General features: G+C 43.5%; 1 protein-coding gene across 3 annotated transcripts in view; it reads right to left on the bottom strand.

Moving 5' to 3' along the window:
* Window positions 1–26,352, bottom strand: part of DIP2C (disco interacting protein 2 homolog C) — a 338,078-nt gene that overhangs the window by 85,344 nt on the left and 226,382 nt on the right. For all 3 annotated transcript variants that reach the window (XM_056857272.1, XM_056857273.1, XM_056857274.1), the window contains 5 exons: window positions 24,474–24,599; window positions 22,410–22,619; window positions 6,857–6,988; window positions 5,234–5,353; window positions 2,492–2,689 (listed from right to left, as the gene is read on the bottom strand). In XM_056857272.1, the coding sequence (XP_056713250.1) occupies window positions 2,492–2,689; window positions 5,234–5,353; window positions 6,857–6,988; window positions 22,410–22,619; window positions 24,474–24,599 (786 nt within the window). The remainder of the gene's footprint in view (window positions 1–2,491; window positions 2,690–5,233; window positions 5,354–6,856; window positions 6,989–22,409; window positions 22,620–24,473; window positions 24,600–26,352) is intronic.

Below are 26,352 nucleotides of genomic sequence, written 5' to 3'. Positions count from 1 at the left end.
GGATGAGAGACCCCCAAGAAATACCAGGTTGCTATGCAGAGGCAGGCAATGGCAAACCACCTCTGTTAGCCTCGTGCCTTGAAAACCCTACAGGGTCGCCATAAGTCGGCTGCGACTTGACGACACACACCCACACAATAAAAGCACAAATACTATTTGTTCAGGTTGTTTCCAAAAGCTCAATTACCCAGAGGTGAATTCCATTTAAAAATTAAGGGGACTGACTGGCCCCTAAGTAAGTGTGCCAGGGCCTTTTAAGAAGGTATCAAAGGACTTATAGCATTAAGCTTTCTCGCCAGGTGTCTTTCTCCCACTAGTGCTATATCTTAAAAACGTGCAAAGTATAAAGATAGCCAGACAACAAAGCTTATGACAGAGAGGTATGTCGAGAGAAAAGCAAATGAGACGAGATCAGTTTCCTTATTATGATCAGTAGGACTGTCGTCACCACACAGCACCAACTCAGTCACAGCAAGCCAAAGGAGTCTTACCAAAACGCCATCCAGCAGTTCAGAGTTTGCAAAATGGCAGCTGCAAATAATTGTCAGGGTGGTTTTTTTTTCTCCAGAATACAAAAAGATTACGTTCAACTATACACAGTGCAATCCTAAGCAAAGTTACACCCTTCCCATCTATGCCTATGGATATAGAAGAGTATAACTGTTTAGGGTCATATCAAAAGTACAGTTCATTTATTTCAGTAGTGTATCTTTACAGACCACCCTTCAGAAATAACAGCTCCCAATGAGATTTATCATAAAAACGATCTACAGTCAAAGTCATGCAATAAATCTGTTGTGGCAGCAAGAGGTGGCAAGTGAGTGATGCTCATTTTTTTCTCCCCATATCCTCTTAGCTTTCTGGCTGTTGCTGTTTTTTCCTTCCCTCTGAACAGATGCTGAGAGCAGAGCCCTGCAGCGCTGGATATTGATCTTCTGGGCCTATCTTCTCATAGATAAAAGGCCAAGGACAGCAGCAGGCCAAGTCTACTCTGAGACCTCCCCAAAAGAGAAGAAAAGCAGAACTCGAAAACATTTTACCAAAACAGACTTGCTGCTGTTTCTAGCTGCCTTGGGAAGGGGAAGCCAAGTAGAAGACACTGACGGAGCAGAGGGATGGTGCATGAACTGGTCATCATTTCTGAATGGCACCTGAGGGAAAGGTATAGCTGGACTGTCCCAGTGCAGGCTGATGCCCACAGTATCCTAATACAATCAGTGACTTTGGTCTGGGACAGCACAGACTACTAAATACCCCTGGCAAGTGGAAATGTCTGCCGGATTGTTAGTAGTAGTAGTAGTAGTAGTAGTAGTAGTAGTAGAAGAAGAAGAAGAAGAAGAAGAAGAAGAAGAAGAAGAAGAAGAAGAAGAAGAAGAAGAAGAAGAAGAAGAAGAGGAGTAGGAGTAGGAGTAGGAGTAGGAGTTGGTTTTTATATGCCAGCTTTCTCCACCACTTAAGGATCAAACCGGCTTACAATCACCTTCCCTTCCCCTCCCCACAACAGACACCCTGTGAGGTAGGTGAGGCTGAGAGAGCTCTAAGAGCTGTGACTAGCCCAAGGTCACCCAGCTGGCTTCATGTGTAGGAGTGGGGAAACCAATCCAGTTCACCAGATTAGCACCCGCTGTTCATGTGGAGGAGTGGGGAATCAAACCCGGTTCTCCAGATCAGAGTCCACCGCCCCAAACCACTGCTCCAAACCACTACATCATCATTACTTTATGTTGAGAAAAGGCAAGAGGAACTGGTTTACGGAAGGCATACACATTAGTCCCTTCATCCAATGTCTATGCTAGAACATACATATGCAACAATGGTTGCGTTAAGAGTAAGCAATACATGGACTCATGAACACATAGCCTGCAGTCTTTCAGAATCTGGTTTTGTAATTCAGAAAGCCACTGGGTAACAAGTCTCACACAAGATGTTTCCCATTCCCAAAGGCACACACACACACACTAAGCAATCTTGGTGTTGCTTTGTTTTTAAAGTTAGCATGAGAGAAGTTAGGCTCCCAGGATGCTGGCTAAAGGTATGTGATACAGAAATCTTCTGCAGCTGTCAGGTCAAGATTAGGGCGGGCAACTGCATGAAAATCCCATGCATGTTGCCTTGAACTGTATGAAATTAAAAATAGAAGTAAACAAGGAGGTTCTCCCCCAGTATTATCAAGCCCAGTTGACAATGGTTCTCTGGAAAAGGTCTGTCCCAGCTACCATTGACCCTTCCAGTGGAGATTCCCAAATCGAGCACTGAAGCTTGTACACACCAAGCAGTAAGCCACATCCTCTTCCATAATTTGTGTCCCTCCATAGTGGATTCTTCATTGAACTGAGCAAACGGAGTGCTTAACTTATGCATTAAAAATTTCCACTCATCCCACAACAAAAAGCATATTTTAAATAATAAAACGCACACCAAGTATATTTGACAATAATCAAAGCTGAAACTATATGGGGAAAGTTGCAGTAGAGTTTAGAAAGCTGCTTACCATAAGTGAGAATATATAGTGGTTTCCCATTGGTGTCCATAGTGGTTAGGCAAGGAGCTTTAGGGGAAATTGTTCCCCATCGTTGCAATGCTGCTTCAAGAGACGGAGGCCAATTCGTAACCACGCCCAATTGTTCCCCTCGCATAGCCAACATCTGAGCTCCCTCTGGCTTTGGTTGATTTGGGTCTGGCTGTTGAACTTACAGTTATAAGAGAGAGTTACTTTATACATTTTACACCATGCTTTATTACAGTTAGAGAAAATTAAACATTGACCTCTGAAAGGTCATCTGAGAACAACAAGAAGTCCGAGCTGGGGCTCCCTGGTTGCGAATACTCAGGTCCAGTTTACACATCACAGTCAAACCATGAATTGGCCGATGGGAATGTCTTGCAGGCTCCTGCGCTGCCTCTACCCTAGACTGGATCCAACACAGCATTTCCATGGGCAGAAGGAATTCCAGCCACGAAGAATGACTTTCGCGTCTTCCCCTTCCAGCTGCTTGCCCAAATGCCCCTGAAATACTGCTCCTAGTATTTCCGGTCATGGAAACCATTTGTTGAAACTAAACTCTTGTCTAGATTCTAGCCCTCCACTTCCTGGTTCGTGGTAACCAGAATGTATGCATCATTGAAGCAAGCCTACGGTTAACAGCAATTGTAGGCTTTCATGATTTGGATGTCATGGTAAACTATGGTTGTTACAAGAAGAAGAGTTGGTTTTTATATGCTGACTTTTTTTACCACTTACGGGAGAATAAAGCCGGTTTGAAATCACTTTCCCTTCCCCTACCCACAGCGGACACCCTGTGAGGTAGGTGGGGCTGAGAGCTCTAAGAGAGCTGTGACTAGCCCAAGGTCACCCAGCAGGCGCCATGTGTAGGAGTGGGGAATCAAATCCAGTTCACCAGATTAGAGTCCGCCGCTCCTGTGGAGGAGTGGGGAATCAAATCCGGTTCTCCAGATCAGAGTCCACTGCTACAAACCACCGCTCTTAACCACTACGCTACACTGGCTCTCTTACAAAGTAGGGCCTGAAGAAGAAAATTGACACAAGCAATGGGAGTGCATGAGCCCAAGGATATTCACGACCAATGGTTTGGTCATGATGTTCCCCTCTCTTTCTTTTTGTTTTCTTTCCTTTTTTCCTTTGGTTTCCTGCCTCCTTTCCATGGAAGGATTGAAACCGCTGCTGGCTGGTTGTCTCCCACTGACATCTGGCCTGTCACCATGTGGGAATGTCTTCCAGTCTAGGTGAGGTAGCGAAGTAAGGCCGTATTTTAGGGCACCGCTTGCATATAGGTCATATACCTATTGGTTAGGTTAGGTTTTATGGTTTTAATCGTATATTTTAATTTTATGTTGTGTGTGTGTATTACATGTTGTTAGCCGCCCTGAGCCCGGCTTTGCCAGGAAAGGATGGGGTATAAATCAAACAAATAAAAGCTAATGCAATCTTGGGGTGCATCAACAGAGGCATAACATCCAAATCACAAGATGCCATAGTTCCACTGCACACAGCATTAGTCAGGGCACACTTGGAGTACTGTATGCAGTTCTGGAGCCCCCACATCAAAAAGGATGTGGACAGAATGGAGCAGGTGCAGAGGAGAGCGATGAGGATGATCAGGGGCCTGGACACCAAGCCCTGTGAGGAAAGGCTGAGGGAGCTGGGAATGTTTAGTCTGGAGAAGGAGGTTGAGGGGGGACATGATTGCTCTCTCTAAATATTTGAAGGGCTGCCATTTAGAGGAGGACTGGGAGCTGTTCCTGTTGGCAGCACAGGAGAGGATTTAATGGGTTTAAATTGCAGGTGGAGAACTATCGGCTGGATATTAGGGAAAAAAATTTATATTAAGAGTTGTTCGACAGTGGAATCAGCTACCTAGGGAAGTGGTGAGCCCCCCCTCCCCGGCAGTCTTTAAGCAGAGGCTGGACAATCACTTGTCAGGGATGCTCTGATCTTGCATTGAGCAGGGGGTTGGACTAGATGGCCTGTATGGCCTCTTCCAACTCTTATTATAATGAAAAATAAATAAATGTCTGTAGATATTTTCCATTTCTGCTCCCAGATAATACCCAAGATAATGCCCAAAGAATCCAGCTATTGGGTCTGCCACACCATCGGAAGGAGCCTGAAAACACAGTTTACTGAAGTCAAGAGGGCAACAGTGTTTCCTAACTAGAAACTAGTAAGAAGTGGCAAGGCATTAATATTTATCCATTTATTTTGTCTGGCTCACATTACATGTACCAAGTTTCACAACTGCAGCTTGAAATGGTGGGTTGTAGGTGCGAATGAGCCATCGAGGATCAAACTCCAGAGGGAGACTTATGTGTCATTTTAGACATAACGACTTTCCAAGGAGTCAAGTCGTACAGTAAGCCAAGAGTCGCGTGCTGAACAAATGAGTCACACACATGGATAAGTGAACCGCCTCTCTCCTCCTTTTTAGTCATGTTCCCTTCATCACCCATTATATTCCCTGCCACAACACTGCTCGTTTCCCAAGGAATTTTGATTACGAGTGAACAAATAGAACAAATGCATGAGACAGCAGCAGGCTTGCCAGAAACACATCAGCAATCTATATAATTTAAATCTGAGCACAGGGTCAGATTATGTACCGAACTATCAGAGCAGAACTTCAATTTTTCTAGCACAGGGAACAAACGCTTCTCTGCAAGCAATACTTTTTTATAGAAAAATCTTTGGAGAGGAGGAGTTATCAAGCCATTTTACCTTCTAGTAATTCTTCAAAGTCATCTACAAAGAACTCTCGTAATGGTGGCCGCTTGGGTCGTTTTAGGGTGTTGACCAGCTGCTGAATTTTCGCCGACACTCTGCTGCTCACTGGAACTCCTACAACAGGGATCAATACATGTTTTCAGCAGTGGGTCGTTCCTGTCCTGCACCGTCACATATAAACAGAAGGGACCACAACAACCCAAAGGCAAATTTCTATGATCAAGGGAGACGGTGGTGACACTTTGTCACCCAAAGAACAAATACCATATTCCGATAAAAATCAGGATCTGTCCAGGATGGGCAACAACCATGTGACAATGGATCTGTCTTTGTTTTCTAAACCAGCGACTGTCAGGGACAGAAGAGTCCTCTGGCAAAAGGCCCTCCTTTGCTGGAAGCCTTGGGGGCAGCTAAGAGTAAATGCACCCACCAGATCAGTCATCAGCCTTCCCAAGATCTGTTTAGTCACAGGGCCAGATGGTCTAGCAGTCCTTTGTATAACTCCTTCCGGTCTCTCAAGAAGCAAATTCTAACAATTCTGACAAGCAAGAAGCGGGCAATTCCATCACATTGGGTCACATGAAGGACTTCGGCCAAGTCCTGGGAGTTCCCCTTTCAAATTCAAAACTTGTTGAACTCCTATGTTATCTTGTTCTCTCTCTCTTTTTCTCTCTTTTTTCCCTCTCTCTCTACCAGCTCCAGATGAGCTTGTAGCCATTACCCATTTCTCATGCATTACCCATTTCTCATGCAGAAGCCCAAAAGCAGTAGGGAGTTTGCTGCACAGCCAGTTTTATTCTTTTATTTACAAGATTTATATGTTGAGTTCATTGCGATAATCTAATCTAGATGTAACCCGGGCATGCGCCCAAGGGGCCAGATCTTTTCTGCCCAGGAAAGGACACAGCTGGCTAACTAGTCAAAGGTGGTGAAAGGCGCACCTGGCCAGAGCTACCACCTCCTTATCTGGCAGCAGACTTGGTTCCAAGAGCACCCCCAGACTATGGCCGTGTCACTTTAAAGGGAGCGCAACTCCATCCAGAGCAGGTGACACCTTAAGTCCAAGATCAGACCTTCCACTAACCAGTGGCACTCCCATCTTGTCAGGATTAAGCTTCAGTTTATTACTCCAAAACTGCCTCAAGGCACTGGTTCAGGGTTTCCATAGCCTCCCTAGGATCAGCCGGAATCACATTGGTGACAATCCAGCCCAGTTCACCAGAAGACCTCACCCAGCAGTTTCATGTAGATGTTGAAATGCATAGGGACAAACTGGAGCCTTGAGGCACCCCACAGGGCAAACGCCTGAGCAGCAGTCCCACAGCACCACCTTCCGAAACCTACTCTCCAGGTAGGTCTGGAACCACTGCAAAACAGTGCCTCCCAGTCCCACCCCAGAAAGGTGGTCCAGAAGGATACCATAGTTGATGGCATTGAAAGCCGCTGAAGGGTCAAAGAAAATCAACAGAGTCACATTCCTTCTGTCCATCTCCAGTGCAAATCATCTAGCAGGGCGATCAAGGCTGTTTCAGTCCCATAACCAGGCCCAAAACCAGACTGGAAAAGATCCAGACATCATGGGGCCCACACGTTCCTCCACTGTTTTACAAAACATACCATCCCCAGTTTCCATAAGTTCAGCATTTCCATATTTGGGTGCCACCCTTGCTGTTGAACCCTGCGGTCTTTCTACTTGTATTGAGTGTTCTGACGTGTAAGTAGTAACATCTGGAGGTGCAGAATGATTTTCTGAAAAAACAAAATTAAGACGTTTATGTTATTTCTTCAAGCATTTTGAATGGCCTTTTTGTTACTCTATAAACCAAACATATATATTTCATTATATATATAATATATAATATATTAACATTTTTGTCAAGTAGTGAAATTCTGGATTCTTATTATACTTCTTGTACCTCCTGCAGGCTCCTGTGAAGAATCTGAAGAAGTACAATCTTTCATTTCAAAGAAGAAGGTTCAGGTTTCATATCTACTGGAACCAACCCAGAAAGAGTCTCAACTCTCGTAGTGTAATTTCTATTTATTTCAAAATGATTTGAAACAGCTTAATTTCCCCTCTGTTGAAGCAACGGACTGAACCCGTTCAAATCACCACATTCTCCTGAGCTGAGACAAGTATCCTTGGTCATTCCCAGAGGCCGAAATCCTATGCACAATACACTGAAATGAACTATGTTGAACTCACAAAGCACAGGATCATGCACCTCTTGAGTTGTACCCACTGTTTCACAAGTCAACATTTCTGTTACTAATTTGTATTAGTGAAACTTCAGAAAGCCTACGAGATGTTCATTTTTTCCTTCTAAGTAGACCTACCAAGCTATGCACGCTGCTTGCTATTTTTAGCAGTGTTACAGAGAAGAATTGAAACAGGAACCACGAGACTGCGTTTCCAGAAGCAAGCATGACTGGGTAACCTGCCGCGTGACATTACTCAACAATTCGCAAGCTAATCCTCACCTTTCACAGCTCAGTAACCCACCATGCCTTCCCAATTTGTTTTTCCCCCAGCCGCTTTTCAATTTGTACTCTTTGCAGTCTTTTTGATGCACGCGTTGCTCCAAGAGGCAGGAACCAGCCCCATCTCGGGCTTAAACAAGTTTTCTGTTCAGAAGCCTAAACGATCAAAGCGCCGTCCGTCCAGAGGGTCCGACGCTATGCCCCTAGGCCAAACTGAAACCGGGTGGAAGGGCTGCCAAGGCAGGGTTTTCTAATGCTGCCCCATCATCCAAAGCTTCAACATGTCAGCCTTCAGAACGGTTGGCCCATTATACAAAAGAACTTCTCAGGGGGCAAATCGCAGTACTAAGCCTTCCGTTATCATTGCCGCTGCCAAAAAAAGATCAACCAAGAGAAACAGGAAGGTGTATGGAGGCTGACGGATGACAAAACTGGCAGTCATTCACACACGCCCCACAATAAAACCCTTATAATTATTTGAAATGCATGTTTCTTTATGAAGTTTTTATTTCATTGGCCACTTTGTCCATTGTAATGATTCAAAAGACAGCAGTAAGGGCTAGAACTACACACACTCGTTCCCTCACGATTTCATCTGTGTATATGAACTCACCCAAACGCACAAAGCTGCCTTCTGTTGACTTAGACCCTTGGTCCATCAAAGTCAGTATTGTCTACTCAGACTGGCAGGGTCTCTCCAGGGTCTCAGGCAGAGGTCTTTCCTATCATCTACTGCCAGCTCCTTTAACTGGAGATGCCAGGGATTGAACCTGGCACTTTCTGCATGCCATGCATATGCTCTTAACACTGAGTGACGGCCCCTCCCCAATTCGAGCAGCGGAAGGCAACCTGAATATTCACTCGACATCACCGCAAGTTTCCTGCCAGGGCTGGCCTGCAAGTGAATCTGCTCGAAGCAATGCGCTGACAGTTTCTAATTTCTCGGAAGCTCTGGGCTGTCAGGGAGGATGGAAACATTTTAAATACATGAAATATTGAGGGTATGGAAGGGGGTAGGGGAGTAGAGATGTCAAGGCTTGTGGGAAAGCCCAGACCATTTCACACCTACTAACTAGCCGGCTGGATCCCTTGCCAGAAAGGCCGATGCTTGCTTGCCTCTTAAAATGTAGTATCTGCCCCCAGTAAATACTCCATGTGAAGGGAATGGAGCATAGGTTAAGGACTCGACATGATGAGGCCAGCCCTCTTCTTGTACCACTTATAAACCAGTTCTGTACAATTATATGAGCTATACACGCATCCATTTAAAGAGGAAATTTCTTGAAAGTAGGATTGCCAGGTCCCTCTTCGCCAACAACGGGAGGTTTTTGGGGTGGAGCCTGAGGAGGGCGGGGTTTGGGGAGGGGAGGGACTTCAATCCCATACAGTCCAATTGCCAAGGTGGACATTTTCTCCAGGGGAACTGATCTCTATCGGCTGGAGATCAGTTGTAACAGCAGGAGATCTCCAGCTATTACCTGGAGGTTGGCAACCCTACTTGAAAGTGGTTGAATGTTCATATTAAACAGGAGGAAGAAAAGAACCACATAATTAAGGGACACATTTTAAAAAATCAACATAAAACAACTTTCAAAATAAACCCATGAAAAGACAACACCGAAATAGGTAGCAGCTAACACATAGTAACACAGTTCCATAAGAATTTTTTTTAACTGGGCACTTAAATGAGAACAAATGTGCTCAGGACGGTATTTTATATTGGGAGCATCACCACAGAAAAGGCCCTGTTGCCATAGCCATCCACCCAGTCAGAAGATCGGGGCATCCCTAGCGAAGCTTTAGCTGGTGGCATCAGCATAACAGACAGTTTGACATGTAAGAGGGAAACCCTTCAGATACGATGCTTTTACAGCACGAAGCAGGAAGCAGTTTTCAGGGAAACTGCTCACAATGCTGCCAGGTAATTGCCATTACATTTTGCAGCTGCAAGTTAAGGTAGCTTTGGATGATCAGACACTGGTCTCTTTTCATTAGATAAAAGGGTACCCAGCTAACAAGCCAAGACTGCCTTCCAAAAACACAATCAGAAGCAATGTTTATGCTTGGTGGGGGACTTCCTATGGATGTGAATGAACACGTTCTTATATTATAACACGAATTAACGTTTGTACATCAGCGTTAGCAATATTTTGGACTAAGTAGAAAAGTCTGCACTTGTCTTTTCCACTGAGAGTTGTTTGTTTAATTTGAGTATCAGCTTCAGCTTATTTCCAAGGGAAGCAGCTCACTGAGGTTTTTTTTTTAAATATTGGTTTAATTAACAACGTTCAGGTACGCTTTATTCAAGAAGGAGCCAAGAAACGTTAAAAATGCACATTAATGGGATTATATTAGAAACCTGAATGTTTCTCTAGGAAACTTTTCTTGTGCAGCTATAACAGATCCCCCCCCCCATAACTTCCTCTGTTGGTGATGACCCTTACACCACTATCTATACTTCCACAGGATCAAAAACTATACAGAACTATTTTATACTTTTCCCAATCAATGCAGGAGTTAATTCTACCTGCAGCCACTGGTTTGGGTCATTTTGTTAACAGGGCAGCCAGTTAAAAATCTTGCAGGAAGTGACGGATTTAGCCAAGTGGACCAGAGCTACTAGTTGCAATGTAGACAGAAGAAAAATTTGCTGCCCACTCCCCATTCTGAAAAATGACTCATCACATGGGGTCAGAATTCTTTTTACATAGCAGAAGGAATACTGAAACCAAAAAGCCACACCTGTTCACTGCTGCTCTTAAGACTATGCAAAAATTTATGCATGGGGGCGAACACATTTTGCATAGCGCATCTGTCACCGAGACAGCGAGTTGCATGCTTTGCATAGTCGAAAGCAAGAGAAAAATTAACTCAATAGACATGTACACTGCCAAAGTGGCTTGCAGATGACATACCAGGCCAAAAATAAAGAAGTCATTTCGAGATGGTAGCCATCAAGATATGCTGAGGGTGCATCCTCTGATATATAAGCTCAGCAGTCCCATTAAGTAAAATTAAGTTGTTTCAGAAGAAAAATGACTCTGATCAACATATGCTGGTGGTAAATATAGGAACAGTGACAGCTGTAGAACTTCAAAGTGCCTCCTCCCCCACAAGCATATTCATTTGCATTGCCCCATATTCCTGTCCCTTTCAATAAATTTACACCGCAAGCTCAGCAGCTGCTCTCCAATAACAAGATGACTACGGATGTTTCTGCCTCTAGACCAGAACAGCCCCCATCGTTCTACTAGAGGAATAAACTATAGTTCTATTAAAAAACAACAACACCTAAAAGTTGGAATGGAGTCCTGCCCATCTAGGAACTCTTCAGGTCCTCCTCTCACTTCAACCCTGGATAATGAAATGGCAAGGGTGAATAATGACCACAGATCAGCATTTCTCAACCTTTTTACCCTTGTGGAACACTTGAAATAATATTTATGTCTCAGGGAACCCCTACATATGATTTACATATTATTAGCCTATTCATCACTATTTCTCGAGGAACCCCTAGCAATTTCTCAAGGAACCCCTAGCGATTTCTCATGGAACCCTAGGGTTCCAGGGAACCCTGGTTAAGAAACCCCGCCATAGACCAACAGGTAAGCGGACTTTGCATCGTGCAGCCGCAGCAAGGTCATACATAGCCAAATACTATATTTGGGCACAATAGGGGCATCACAGTTTTTGTGGCAAAGAAGTACTCAGATCAAGGATACTTATGTCACTGGGAAGGGTGAGAAGGGGCCCCAGGGCCAGTCTGCTCTTCTCTCCAACATCTACAGCCATGTAAGCCCCAGCATCAGACATCCCACTGAGGACACTAAGTTTTGTTTAGTCATGGAGACTAATCGCCATTGATACTCCCATCTCCCATCTTAATTCATCTAACCCCTTTTCAAAGCTATTGCGGCTTAGTGGCTTCACTTCATCATGTTGCACTGAATTCATTGGGGAGGGGCTGTGGCTCAGTGGGAGAGCATCGGTTTGGCATGCAGAAAGTGCCAGGTTCAATCCCTGGCATCTCCAGTTAAAGGGACTAAGCAAGAAGGTGATGTGAAATACCTCAATCTGAGACCCTGGAGAGTTGCTGCCGGTCTGAGTAAACAGTACTGACTTTGATGGACCAAAGGTCTGATTCAGTATGAGACAGCTTCATGTGTTCATTAAGGTAATTATGCACTGTGCGGAGGAGTACTTTTTATCTTGGATCTACTGACCATCACTTTCATTGGTAGTTCTATACCATGCATAATTTTACAAACCTCTGTCACTTCCACACCCCAAGTCATCTTTTTAATAAACTAAGTTGCCCCAAACTCTTTAGTGATTCTTTGTGGGGAAACTATGGGGAGGTGACTAGCTCTTTACTCCTCTCTGCTTCCACAAGGATAGGTCCTCTTACTCCATGGTTACTACATTTCCCAGGAAGCTTAGGTGAGGGACTTCATTTAAAGCTTTCTTAAAAGTCCAAGTATATACTATCTTTAGGTTTCTTTCCAATTTCTTGGAAATGTTTCAGAGTGTGCTGAGGCATGATTTCCCTTTGCAGAGGCCATGCTAATTTGCAGAGGCCAAGCTGTTCCTCAGTAAGGCTTTGTCTTCTATACTCTTAATATTACAAGGAAACAAACCTGGGTTTTTCATACAGTGTACAGCTTCTTGATTAGAGTACTTCACAATATACATGGTTGGTGTATTCACACTTTATGTTTGCAGGCATTCTCTTAGAAATGGAAGAAATATATATATATTTCCTAGATACTTTTATGTGTAGTAGTAATTTCAGTTTTATCTGTTGTATCTAGTTTATTTACTCTTCGCCTTCTGTATTTCTTATTATTTACCATAAATAAATATTTTTAAAGGAATGGAATAGCCCTAAGATACTGATTTTGATGAGGATACTTTCCAAAAAAGTTCTTGTTTTTACCAAGAAATATAGTTAGATCAGGTTTCAAAGCAGGTATTGGAATTAAAAAATAACCACCACCCAACTTGAACATCCAGTTTCTCACTGCCCACCAAGCGATTATACGGTGTTTACATGGCTACCCTGATAAGCTGCAATGTTAGAAACCAGCCATTCATAGCTCTCACTCAAAAGAACAGAATTTTACTACACATTTACACCTAATGAAAGAGACAGGATGGAGGGGCATCATTGTCTTCAGTCGGGGGCCAGAAGCAAATGACTAGCTCAGTGTAGGGTTGGCCACTCACTGACAAAGTTACCACTAGGTAAATGGCAACCTGTTCACCCCAAGAGTAGGCCTGTCTGCACCACTTTGCACCTGGCTCATTTCTCTTGTAGAACCAGTGTATAGGACTTCGGGGCAAACAGAAAGTCTGTCTAAGAATTTTTCCTCTTCTGAGAAGAAGCAAAAAAGTAGGAGAACATTGTCATGAATTTGCACTGAGCGGTCATTCAAATATTAGTTTTAGCAGGCAGAGTTAGAAAAGGTCATGCCATTTGCCTCAACATATTTGATATATAAAAATATGATTCTGTGGGCCTGTGCTTCAACAGAGTTACATAATTCACACATTTTTGTCACTTCTTACTTTATTCCAGCCAACTCGCCCGTGCTGATCAAAAGGTGCTCTGGCGTCATGCCAGCGAAACAATCCTGGGACTGAGTCCTAGGCAGAAAGCGCTGTAGCTACCGCGCCATTACCAAAAATAAATGAAACACTATTATGGACATGGAATTCCCCTTTGGATGCTACTTGACAACAACAACATGAATTTCGTTTGTTAGCGCACTCAAAAACATACAGCATTAGGTATTGGGCATTTAACACCTCTTCCTGCATATAATGATACTTCCAGTATCTTGCTTTCTCCAGGGCCACCAATTACCAAAAGCATTACCATCTTTCTAGTAAAATAAATACATTTTTAGTACCATTAATAAGATCTTTTAGCCCAGGGGTCGGCAAACTCATTCGTCAAAAGAGCCAAATATCAACAGTACAACGATTGAGATTTCTTTTGAGAGCCAAATTTCTTAAACTTAAACTATATAGGTAGGTACACTGTTTATTAACTTAATCAACTTTAATTAAAGTTTTAAGTCTTAATTAAACTATAGGTACACTGAATAAAACTTGATATCATACTTAATAATGATCTTATTTATTGATAAAAATTAAAGTCTCTGCCATTTCCCCCTCCCCGTCCGGAGTCCTCGTCTGGAGGCCTGGTCTACAGCCATAAAAGCCTATTGGTAGACCTGGCCTCCGGCTTAGTCCCATTGGGAGGCCAGGTCTACCCATTGGCTTTCTTGGCAGTGGCCCTGGCCTCCGGAGGCCCATAGAAGCCAATTGGTAGACCTGGCCTCTGAAGGGGGACTTTTTCCCCTCCTCGGAGTCCAGGTCTACCGCCAAGAAAGCCAGTGGGTAGACATGGCCTCCCAATGGGACTCAGCCGGAGGCCAGGTCTACCAAAGGAAGCCCGCCCCACCCAACAGCTGATAGGTGGGCGGGGCGGGCCAGGAACCGCTGAGCCGCCCGCCCAGCAATTGCACGGCTAGAGGGGAGGGGAGGCTTTAGCTTCCCAACCATTGAGGACAAGGGAAAGGGGGACCCGGCCATTCTCCATGGCAGGGGGGGGAGAGAAAGAGCGCCCGCTGGCTTGCTCTCTCTCTCTCTCTCTCTCTCAGGCGCGCCGGTTCCGCAGCCCGGCTGCCGGCGCGAGCGGGCGCGAGAGCAGGGGCTCCAAACCGAGTTCGGAGAGCCACACTCAAGGGGCCAAAGAGCCACATGCGGCTCGGGAACCGTGGTTTGCTGACCCGGTTTAGCCCATGCTAGCCCAATCTTGTAGATCTCGGAAGCTAAGCAGGGTAGGCCCTGCTTAGTATTTAGATGGGAGATCACCAAGGAACGCCAGGGTCACTACACAGAGTAACTTGATGGGGGGAAACCCTTTTACTTCAACTGAGAGGGTCACATATAGTACCTGATACCAGGCAGTCTTCCTTTACCTCAGACTTTAAAACAAATTTCAATTCTCACCATGCTATACTGTTCATTTAACTCAAAACATTCAGTCACTATTTCATGCAGTTAATAAAGCAATCTCTTTCCCACTATATTTCAGAGTCATTTTTAAGGAGCTACAGGAATGTCTATCTTTTAATTCTTCAGCTTCATCAGATCTAGAACCCACCTTTAACTCCAACACTTGTTGGAAGTAGGTCCGATGTTGTCCAACAGACAACATCGGACCTACTTCCAACAAGTGTCCTTCTTTCCCCTTCACAAATACTGTTAGTCTCATTGTCATCATCTATCTTTCTTGTACGCCTTTATTTAAACAGAATATGATGGCTGTTCAGTGGTACAGCCCATCTTTTGCCAGGGTACAACTTAGTTGTGGGTCATGGCCCACCAAATAAAGACCACTGTTCGAATTCAAGGATGGCCACCTTATTGGAGGAGGATACTCTTTTCTCTAGCCCTGAGTCCAGGGCTCAGAACTATATTTTGAAAGGCAGCATAATGCCCTTTTGGATGGTTAAGGGAAGTTTTTTCGAGGACCCATTTTGCCCACCAGGGAACCACTGAAGTTTCAACTCAGTTCCTTTAGTCAGAACTTAAGTCACCTTTGTACAACAGTGGCTTCTGGGTTTGTTTGTTTTTAATGGTAGTACTGTATCTCTTTTTTTACAAGCTTAAAACTTGTGGAGCCACAGCAATACATGGACTCCTGGTATTTTAGGCAATCTGTGCTACTAAGTTTGTGCAACGACTATGTTTAGAAACCATGCCTGGCCAGCCCATTCCGATAACAATTAGCTGTTAATTCTTTGTTTAAATTTTTGTTTGGAACATTAATCGGTCTCTAAGGATTTAAAGGTTAACTCGCGAATGCAAATTCATTACCAACAACTGTCAAATTAATTAATCTCTATGTTCTACAGGAAGGGTTTAATATTGACCAAATAGAACCAACCCTTGTAATGACATAGAAGTAGCTTCCTCTATTTAGCCACAGCACATGGAAGTACAAGAAGTACTATTTGGTCCACACCTCATCAAAGTTAATGGGAAGTGTGCAAAAGAAGGGTTTACAACAGGGGATGTTCCCAGTGAATTACACTCTCAGGTTTCACAGTAAACCCACAGTTACACAGGTTCTGAACATGCCGAAATGTCAACTTCCTTTCTCCATCCCACAAGAGAGCCATGCCACAGCAACACAGATTTTGAGTCAGGGTGACATGCTATTTCTCTTCCCCTACTTCTATGCCAGTGAGATCTGGTGTAGTATTAGACTCAGATGCTCCCTCCTTACCCCTTCCCAACCCCCCAACCCCCATAGAAGGCAATCTTCTAACTGGGTGATCTTACATTTATCTGAACAAGGCTTGCATTACATCCTACATGTGGACACACCTTTAGGAGCTCCACTTATGGCACAAAGAAACAATGGGGAGGGGATGAATGAAAACATGCCCCACATTACTCCGCCATCAAAGATACTGTGGATGCAGGACAGGGAACATCTCACTACTAGCAGATAGAGATCAGTTCACCTGGAGAAAATGGCCACTTTGGCAACTGGACTGTATAGCATTGAAGTCCCTTCCCTCCCCAAACCCCACCCTCCTCAGCCTCCGCCCCCAAAATCTGCAGGTTTTTCCAAACGCAGAGCTGGCAACCCTACTCATTACTGACACCAAGACTGTGCAGGTCCCGCACCCCAGGCACACATACCCTACTCTTAACTGCTCACCCAGTTTGCACCCTGACCATGATGGCCCAGGCTAGCAATAGAGGCAGGCAATAGCAATACACTTCTGTTAGTCACTTGCCTTGAAAACCCAATGGGGTTGCCATAAGTCAGTTGTGACTTGATGGCACATGCGCACACACACACACAGTTTGCAGACTGTATCTTAACTGATAAGATCTTTGCAGTTGCTTCTTTCCAGCTGTGGTTCTGCTGTTCCCCCTAGTATCAACTTCTACCATTTTTTTTATATTAGTTTTAATCTTTATCATGGTTCCCAAACGCTTTCTTAGCCACTTTGCAGCTTTCTAAACCAAAAGGCAGGGCCATAAATATTTCAGGTAACTAAAGTTTGCCGGCAGCCCCACAGAGTTCAGACTTGGAAGATGGATTCTTTTTTTTAAACGCTCATAGAGCCAGAAGAGAGCACTAAGAGCATTCAAGTTCTCTTTCCAAATCTCATGTCAGCCACGACCACAACTGGAGGTCTCACTGACCATCAGCAATAGGGAAGTGGTAGTGAAACAAAACTGGACTGCCTTGGTAATCCTCGCAACAGCTCCCTGAACATGGAGTATTTTTTGACATTTCAGATGCTTCATATCAATCAATCTTTAATTTACAGTCATTTGACCAAATCAAAATAGCATACGATCACCATAAAACAATATTAATTACTCAACAAATCCATAGATAAAAATTATCGACACAATCCCAATAAAACCCCAGCTCTGAAATGGACCATATTCTAACTTCTAAAAGGTTTATCTAATAGCATTTGCTATTGAGATGCTTCATATAAACATCAAGTACTATCAACAATAACCATCACAGCTAAAATGGAAACATATATTTTTGTATTTTCTGGCCACAAACAAATAAACCAGTGGCTAAAATGAATGGCATAGTATTAGAAGCCTGGACAACCTTATACAAAATTATGCACGCTCTTAACTTTGGTTGTATTTTATGTTTCAGTCTTTCTACCATTGTTTCCCCTCCTCTGGGAGGCAATTCAGCATTTGAACAAAATGTGGGGGGAGTCCCATATTCTCCTCTGGACTCTGAAGGTCAGATCCCCGTTGAGTTCAGAATGGAAGTTTTTCTGTTCTTCACAGTCAGAGGTGTTGAGTGCTGGCCTTGAAAAATTCATATTTATCACAGTTAACACTTTGGGAATGTAACTGTTTGTCGGATTGTGGCGTCTCCCACAGACAGAGAGGACTGTAGAGGGAACTCCCCAGATGGGAGTAGGGGAATTTGCATTTCTTTGTCATTAAGAGCACATTGTTATTTCTGAATAACTGGGAGGGGGGAGGTCTCTCCACAGTGTGTTGTCCTACTTATTGGGTATGAATGAAACATCCCGATTACTCATGCATTACTGGACTGCTTTGCTTTAAAATCATATGGCATGGGCAAAAAAGAAAAAGAAAAAAGACAGTCGGTGGGAATTGCTCCTCTTTATTACAAGGAGACCGCTGGACCTATTAAAGGCAGCTCTTTTATTTAAGGGAAGAAGAGGAGTCTTGCGCGATGTCTCTGCTCCAGGAAAGAGACTTCAAACTGGCTCACCCACAATCCCCTACTTGCTAACAAACACTTAAGGAGACCGACCGCCTTACATGCCCACCATGCTGAGAGAGGTCATTCCTGAGCACCTGTCTACCGTCTAATTGAGAAGTTGAAATAACTTAACAAATGTCAGAGCTGCAGTCGTGCCTGGAGCCGGTCTGGTCTTCGGATTCCTTCCACAGCCTAGATTTTTAAGAGCCACTGGTGACTTGACTGCGTAATACAAGGTATTATAAGAGCCAGTCGACATATTTTTCCCGCAGACACAAGTCCCAGGGGGCTGTTTTTTTTCACTCGGCACGCATCGCTAGGCAGGCCCTTGCATCTTAGGGGAGAGATTTCGTGCCACTGCCAAGTGTTCTGGGCAGCTCTTGTCATCACCGTGGACCTGCTGAGCGTGAACTGAGTGACCCCTACGAAAAGTCCTGTTGTCCAGTGTGCTTGCAGATGCCACACAGAAGGCGCAAATGTGTGCAGGTGGTCAAACCGAGCAGAAATGTACAGGGGTGGGGGCAGGGCTGGATTAACCATTCAGCAAAATAAGCACGTGCTCAGGGCATCAAGGAAAGGGGGGGGGGCACCGCAGAAATTTTCCCTTGCCGGATTTACCATGGACCGTATGGTGCCGCGTTTGTTCATCTCAGTTTTTCAGAATACCACCACCACATGGTTTGCCCACTTATACCTATTATTTGACAACTCCTCGTCTTTCTAGAGCCTTCTGTTAAGCTAGACTGAATGCTAACCCCTCTATGGTTATGCAAGGCAGAATGTTGAACATACCATACCCAGACAGGACCTGTCCTTGTTCTTCTGGCTCTATTGATTCACTATCTCATGCCCTTTCGGAATGCCGCTTTTATGAGGAACTTCGATCACGTTATATTTCTCCCTTTTTAACATATAAATCTAATGCCTCTGTGTCTGACATAATGCCTTTTTATTAAGTGACAGGGATCCCAAGGCTACATTGTCAGTGGCAAGATTTATTTCAGTCCTTATATCCCTCAAACATTAGATTTTAAATTATGCTGCTCAAGATCAATGGATCAAGGAGCTTCTAAGGGATAAAGGAAAGGTGTGGTGCAAAACTGCAAATGGTGCAGCTGAACCAGGGTCCACAAAAAGTAGGAGAAAACTTTTCAAATGTAAAGTGGAAATATACAAATATAAACATTACTGTTTATGTTTTGAATTACATATATATGGAGGCACCAAAATCTTTAAAGTGCTTAGGTTACTCTAAAGGTCTTAATCCAGCCCTGGGCAGGGGCATTTATAGTTGTGCCTGCAGCTTTCATAACCCCCATGCACTGATTAAAACTCCTACACTGGGACCAATGTTCAACAACATGTGACAGATCTGACAAGTGACAGATCTGAATACATGACCTATACCACACATATCCATGTGTGGAGTACAGATTGCACATTCCTGATCCGTGCACTCTAGGGTGTATGTCTGTGCCCATGTACAGGAGTTGTGATTGGTGCACGGAGGCAGAACCAGCCTCTCCATATTTAGATATGTATTTTAACCCGCCTTTCCCCCATCCAGTGGAGGCTCGAGATGGCTTACAAATACAGGCACAAGCCACGTCATACAAACATATTAAAATATTATCAATACAAAAGAAACAAAACCCACAAAAGACAAAAAGCCCTAAAACAAATGAGCTCTGTGGCATGTTCTGTCACATACGGCTCAAGTCCTCCACCACAGGTGCTCTAGCAATAACTGCTAGCTCCCTAGATATCCAGGAATCTGGATCTCTTTCTGTGAGTAGTCAGTCTTATCGTCCTTTATTGGCATAAAATCACTGTACCTCTTTCTGTGAGTAGGAGAGCAGACTTGTGAATGCACAGCCTGATGTTCCAGCCCCCCACCCGGAGGTTTAGAAGAATCACCATCCCGTACCATTTCCAAATCCTCCAGAGCAATCCAGAAACCAATTGAATCCATAAATCTTGGGAGCAGACCATCCTATTGAGTAGGGTTGCCAAACTTCAGGTACTAATTAGAGATCTCCTACTATTACAACTGATTGCCAGCCGATAAGAGATCAGTTCCCCTGGAGAAAATGGCCGCTTTGGCAATTGCACTCTATGGCCCTGAAGTCCCTCCCCAAATCCCACCCTCCTCAGGCTCTGCCCCAAAATTCTCCTGCCAGCGGCGAAGAGGGACCTGGCAACCCTACTATGGAGTCCTGTGGGAAGGAAGTGCCACAGCCATCTGGGTTTTAAAGAGATAATGGTCTGCCCACCACCCGTGCATTATATGCAGCCTATTATTGGGGAGATACTTCGGTAATGGACTGTTGTTTCTCAATAACACAACATTGGTGGGGGGACGACACTAAACCCCCAGCATTTACAAGCAAGACACTGTGGCAAGTCTAAAATTAACAAAATGCCACATTATATTTATAAAGCTATAATTGAAAACAACGTTCAGACTTGGTGACTAATGCAACCTTTTATAATTTTAATGCTCCCAGTCATAATGAGAAGGAAATTTTTGACAGGAAGTCACAGAGGCATTCCAAATGCAGGGGTTTAACCTGTTGAGAACACAGCAGATTTCCTTTAACAGTTCCGACCATGTATGTGGAGAAAAGCATTAACAAAGCACATTCAAGTTACCACCAAATCAAAAGCTCAATTTACTTCAATCTGGGTAGGGGAGGACTACAAAACAATTTTAATTAGTATAGACAGATGCCGCAAGGAATGCTCTCACAAGAGAACTGAGGACTTGGGTTGCAAATGAATTTGCTTCTGTTTCAAGCCAGTAAAACCTTTTATTTTCCAGCAAATTATTTCATTTCCCTTCATTAGACCTCAAGCTCTAGGCTTCTCCGTAATCATGACGTTGTTACAATCAATTTTTAAAAATGAAATGTGCGTTGGTTCCTTAGAGGTGAACATCCTCAAATTAATTTGGGGTTAGACAAGAAACAACAAAAGATGAAAACTGCTATCTGGCTAGATTGTTTGACAGCTCACCACTATCTTTTCTCCTCCATAGTAGATACGTTCTTAGGACCACCTAGTACAGTCAGCGTTCAACATGTACCCTAGAATGTAATTCTAGGAATAAAGCCTTTGAAAAAGGTCCAGGGTTGTGATCCTTAACAAACTTACTTGGAAGCAAGTTTAATTAAAACCATTGGCATGCCAGCTTGGAAGCAAATTCCAGACTAGACCACACCAATGACCCAATCCTACATACGTCTATTCAGAAATAACTCCCTGCATGTCCAATGATGCTTGTTCCAAAACAGGAATTCAACCTGAATACAGGGAAAGGACCAAACTTAGGCATCTGAGATGAGTTACAAAACTGGATGATGATAACAGAAGGGAAAACGTTTCTCAGACCTTCCACTACTTCATGAGATGAGCCTAAAGAGGGACAACATATAGGCCTTAGCATAAGCAAAGTTCTGGCCTTGCTAAAACTGTATTCCTATGACTGTTTACTTAGGATTAAGCTTATTTTAGTCAACCTCAAAAACATAGCATCTCCGGCAGGCTTTTTAATAGTTATTTTCAATATCCCTAAAAACCTCATACCACACCCAAAAAACTCAAGGAACAAGCCTTGTTGAACACAGTAATATTTATAAGTAAATATTCATAGACTTTGGCTGCAATCTTAAACCTACTTATTTGGAAGTAAATCCTGTGAACATATCCTAGTAAACATGGTGCAGATCAGATGCAACCTTGTAAGAATTTAAGAAAGCCTTACTGGACCACAACTAGGGGCTATTTACTCCAGCACCCTCTTTCAAACATTCTTCATTACAGTCCTGACTACTGCATCAATCTGCACACAAATGCAACCACTCAAATATTTTCTGCCTTTTTCCCCCTGAACATATTTGCTCAGATTACAATTCAGAAACTTACATCCTGCATAGTGAGCCTTGTTTGTACCCAAGGCAGTTACCTTGTTTGGTTCTGTTGATTTTGTTACCATATTATCCTATTAACACTACCAAAGAAAAATTAAGAAAAAAGCACAATGGCCTAGAGAAAAACACACATGACCTTCTGAGCTCAATCGTGCCCCAATGTCTCAATACACAGGAGACCATCTTTTTAAAAAGATCAGAGGGTTATTACATCAAATGGGCATGCATAGTATGGGTTGGATCCAGCCAACTTTTTCATTCAGTCTCACCCAATGCCCCTCATTAGAGCTCCCAATACACATGGCTTTCATCCATGCAGGTCCCACAATCACCAGGCACAGGCTTTTCTGTGGTCAAAGAGAATCCCATTGTCCCTTTCTCGCCAGTGGAAAAGCTGGTTGGATCCAACCCATTATCTACAAAAAAAGAAGAAAAAAGCAAGCCATGGACAAACCTATATGTGTTTGCGCCATTACGTCCGCTAGCCTATGCGCAGCACCGCTGCCTCCACTTTGCGTCGAAGATGAAGAAGTTGTAGATGTGGTAGAGCCATGGATTGCTTGGCTGATCCAGTGTTCCATATTTATACTCCCTTGGCTTGAGGTTGGAGTTCCCTGGGAATCACCTTGTACAGAGCCTTCATCTTCTGAACCAGATGAGGTATCTAAGCATGGAAATAAGTTACAAGTTTCATGTCTGAACGAGAATACATGGACAAAGGACATTGATCCCAAAGGGAGCTAAAAATCTGGCAGCCAATATACACAGTCGAATCAACCGCTGCTGGGGATTTCAGCAACATGTTGGATGGTGCCACTACTTTATTCCAAGAGAATGAGTGGAACACCCATAGAATGGAAACTGACCAATTTGCAAAAGCAGAGAAAGCTGTTTTTCCACATAGCCATGATTGGAGGCATAATATTTTGGGGTAGAAAATTCCCCTACATTTCATATGTATTCAAAATTTCTCTATCACTTTTCCAGCTAAAAAAAGTAACCAAGTGGTCAGCAGTGATCAATCTGTGACTGAGTGATCACTCCTCCTTTTGATGCATCTGTAGAATGTGAAGTGCTGCAAACAGCAACAATACAGGAAACGATTGGGCGTTTCAGGGAGAAGATTGCGGCCTCCCTCCAAAACACACTTTGGCCTTCAATATAGAGAGCAAAAGTCAGATCTAATAAAAACAACTTCTACACTTGCAAATTAGTCACAGCCTCAACAAACTGAAAGGCTCGGGGCGGAGTATGACTTGAATATTATGTTTGCTTTCCTGGGAGCAAGTCCAACTGAATTCAGCGGGATATATCTACATATGTGAAGATCAGGCAACAAGAATGTATTCACCTTGAGCAACAACAAGACTGCCGAATACCTGGTGGGTACGGCAATGCCCCATCCCCAGTTCTCGTCGCTGCTCTGAGCAGCAAGGGAAGAAGAAGAAGAAGAAAAAAAGGATGTCAACCCAATGGAATAACATCACACTCAGAGAAAGCTGGACTCGATGTCAGTCCTCTCTAGGAATCTCTGGGGACTCTATAGTTTTTACTATAGAGTTTCCGCCGATTCCTAGAGAGGGCTGGTGTCACATCTAAGTTTGCCCCAGAAGTGACATCACAATGTCATCCCCCCCTGCCCTCCCCATCTCCAGTTGCTTGCCAGGCTATGCCAAAGGTATACAATGTTTCTCCCAGTGGGCCTCCGTGGGAAGGGAATTTTAAAGCTGCAGCACTGCAACAGATGAACAGATGCTTTGTACGCTCATATGCAGTTTCCCAAGCAGGATTCATAGCACTTCCCTATCTGCCGGCCTTAATAATAGAGGAGACAATCTACTTGCGCTGCCATATTCACACCAACTAAAAATACCACCTCGACCCTAAGATCCTTATTTAGAAGTTAGGCCCTCTGTGTTTCGATAGGACTTGCTGCCAAGTAAAAGCAATTAAGATCAGAGGCATCAGCCATACCAAATGTGAAAATTCAAATTGGGCCAGTGACTTTTGCTGCAAAGGGCCAAAAGGGAAGACTGGGAACAACTTGTTAACTAGCCAGGTAAATTTGTAGTTGGATTTAATTTAGATTGCAATCCTATGCAAACTCACCCTTCCATAGCAGGAGATCTCCAGCCACCCTTCCAATCTCTAGGTGGTGGCTGGAGATCTCCTGCTATTACAACTGATCACCAGGCGACAGAGATCAGACCCCTGGAGAAAATGGCCACTTTGGCAATTGGACACTAAGGCAGTAAAGTCCCTCCCCTGTCCAATCCCTGCCCTCCTCAGGCTCCAACCTCAAAATCTCCAAGTATTTCCCAACCCACAGGTGGCAATTCTACCCTGCAGTGAGCCTCAAAGACTTCTATGTGAACAAGCACAAAACTGGATTGCTTTCCAAAGTCCCTCCCTCATCTTTTAAAGATGCTTTCATTGTAATAATCGCAACTCAAAGAAACAGTGAGGTAATATAATTTTTAAAGTATTCACTGTACGACACATAGCATCATCCTCGTACCTGGAGGCGTATAGGCATCCATTGAGGTTTGCACTACCAACGAACGTCGCTTGGATGGCATTGGCACCGCCATCTTCCTTTCTTTATGCTTCGCAAGAGCGGCCTGGACGGCTTCCGTATGGACGTCTAGAAGTAAAAGCTAAATATTAGTTTGGAAGTCAAAGCAAAAGCAGCCATAAACCCCAAAAGCCTTTCACAAGAGCAGCGACCTCTTAACGCTCCTTAAGCACAGACTTATGCACCCCGCCAACTTGTATGCAAGGAACCGATTCTGCAGAGTGTCACACAACAAACAATCAGCATGATGCGCACCAGAATTAGGGTCGCCAGTCGGCCGGGAGAAAAATGTCCTATCCCTTTAATAGACCTAATGTTTTGAAATGGGTCAGTGAAGCCTTTCATGGCAGGGAGGTGCATAACAACACCTGAAACGTCAGGAAAGAAAATACCAAGACCACGGTCACACAACCCAGATAACCTACAAGAACCGATGAACTCTGACCGTGAAAGCCTTCGACAATATTTTACATACTATTAAGTTTCTATCAAAGGGACATTTTTTTCTCCAGCCAGTTGGCAACCCTACCCTAACTTTAATAAAGCTACTTATTTGTGTACCGTTCTTTGAGGCTCTGGTAATTGAGCTAATGGCTCAGGGAGTGCAGAATTCTAGAACAAAAGAGGCAACTCTTAAAGCTATTTACATACAAATGGCATTGTTTAAATAAGGTAATTATCTTAGCAACCACCCAAGTTCTGATTTTATTTGTTTGTTTCTGGGGGTCAAGGCTAAATGCTTGAATGAGCGCTGATAAGCTTTTTCTGGTACCTTTGTTGCCTATACCTTTAACAGCCACACGTTCAAGAGTTTATAACGATAGGAAATGTAGAGTTTGTAATGATAGGAAACCCTCCACTGGATTCAGTAACTGCAGAGAGGCAGAAATTCAAAGCCCCCAGCACTGTCAGGAAAAGAAATAATCTTGGCAAAACTAGTTTGACTTTCAGCTCATAACTTCTGGGGAAACGAGAAACCACAAGTCCTTTAAAAACATATTGCAAGGAAGTGTTTTGTTTCACATTTAAGTCATGTTGTAAGTGCAGAAACATGAAGTCAAAATGTACCAGGAAACCTCCACCACTTTCTGACATCAAACATATCCTATAGTTCACTGAAATGTTTTAATGACAGTATCAAACTTCTGGAAAAATATGGAGCGGGGGGGGGAAGAAAACAACAAAAAATCCAAGCAATCCCATTTTGAGGTCTGTGCTCATTTTTGTACCAAGAGTAGAGAACTCTGTATTCCCCCCCCCCTTGCTTCATAATGGCTTGATGTTAGATTCTGTAAGGTAAAATATTTTTATTTATATAAAATACATTTTAACAACAACTTTTAAAATTACTGCCTTATTTTAACTAAACCACCTCCCTCAATTAATTCAAACCATTGCTGGTAGACAACAAATGGGCTGGAAATCAAACATAATAAACAAAATAATATTTTTAAAAGGTAAACCTCAGAGACCAACATGTTGACATGTGAATATATATATTTTTTAACTTATTGCATTTTTAAAAAGAGAGCGTTTGAACCATTTGCACTGATTGGACTCAGAACAGCACTTTCTAAGACAATGCAACAGTGAAAAGTATACTTAACTAGGAATTCAGCCTGATCCTATTAACTGCCAAGAAGAAGCTAGTGGGAACTCAGTACATCAACCCAACTTGGACTAAGACAGGAAAAAGAAACCACAAAACTGTAAAGTAGCTTTTTGTGGTATTAACCACTAGCGCTCTCAGAAAATAACAGAAAGCCATTTGATAATCCACCTTGAGCATCAGCAAGAAAAGCAGATGCCCCTCCCCCCAAAT

This window comes from Euleptes europaea, chromosome 11, assembly GCF_029931775.1.
Source record: "Euleptes europaea isolate rEulEur1 chromosome 11, rEulEur1.hap1, whole genome shotgun sequence".
Lineage (NCBI taxonomy): Eukaryota > Metazoa > Chordata > Lepidosauria > Squamata > Sphaerodactylidae > Euleptes > Euleptes europaea.
The sequence above is the reverse complement of the archived record's forward strand: the minus strand, read 5'-3'. Positions and strand labels throughout refer to the sequence as shown.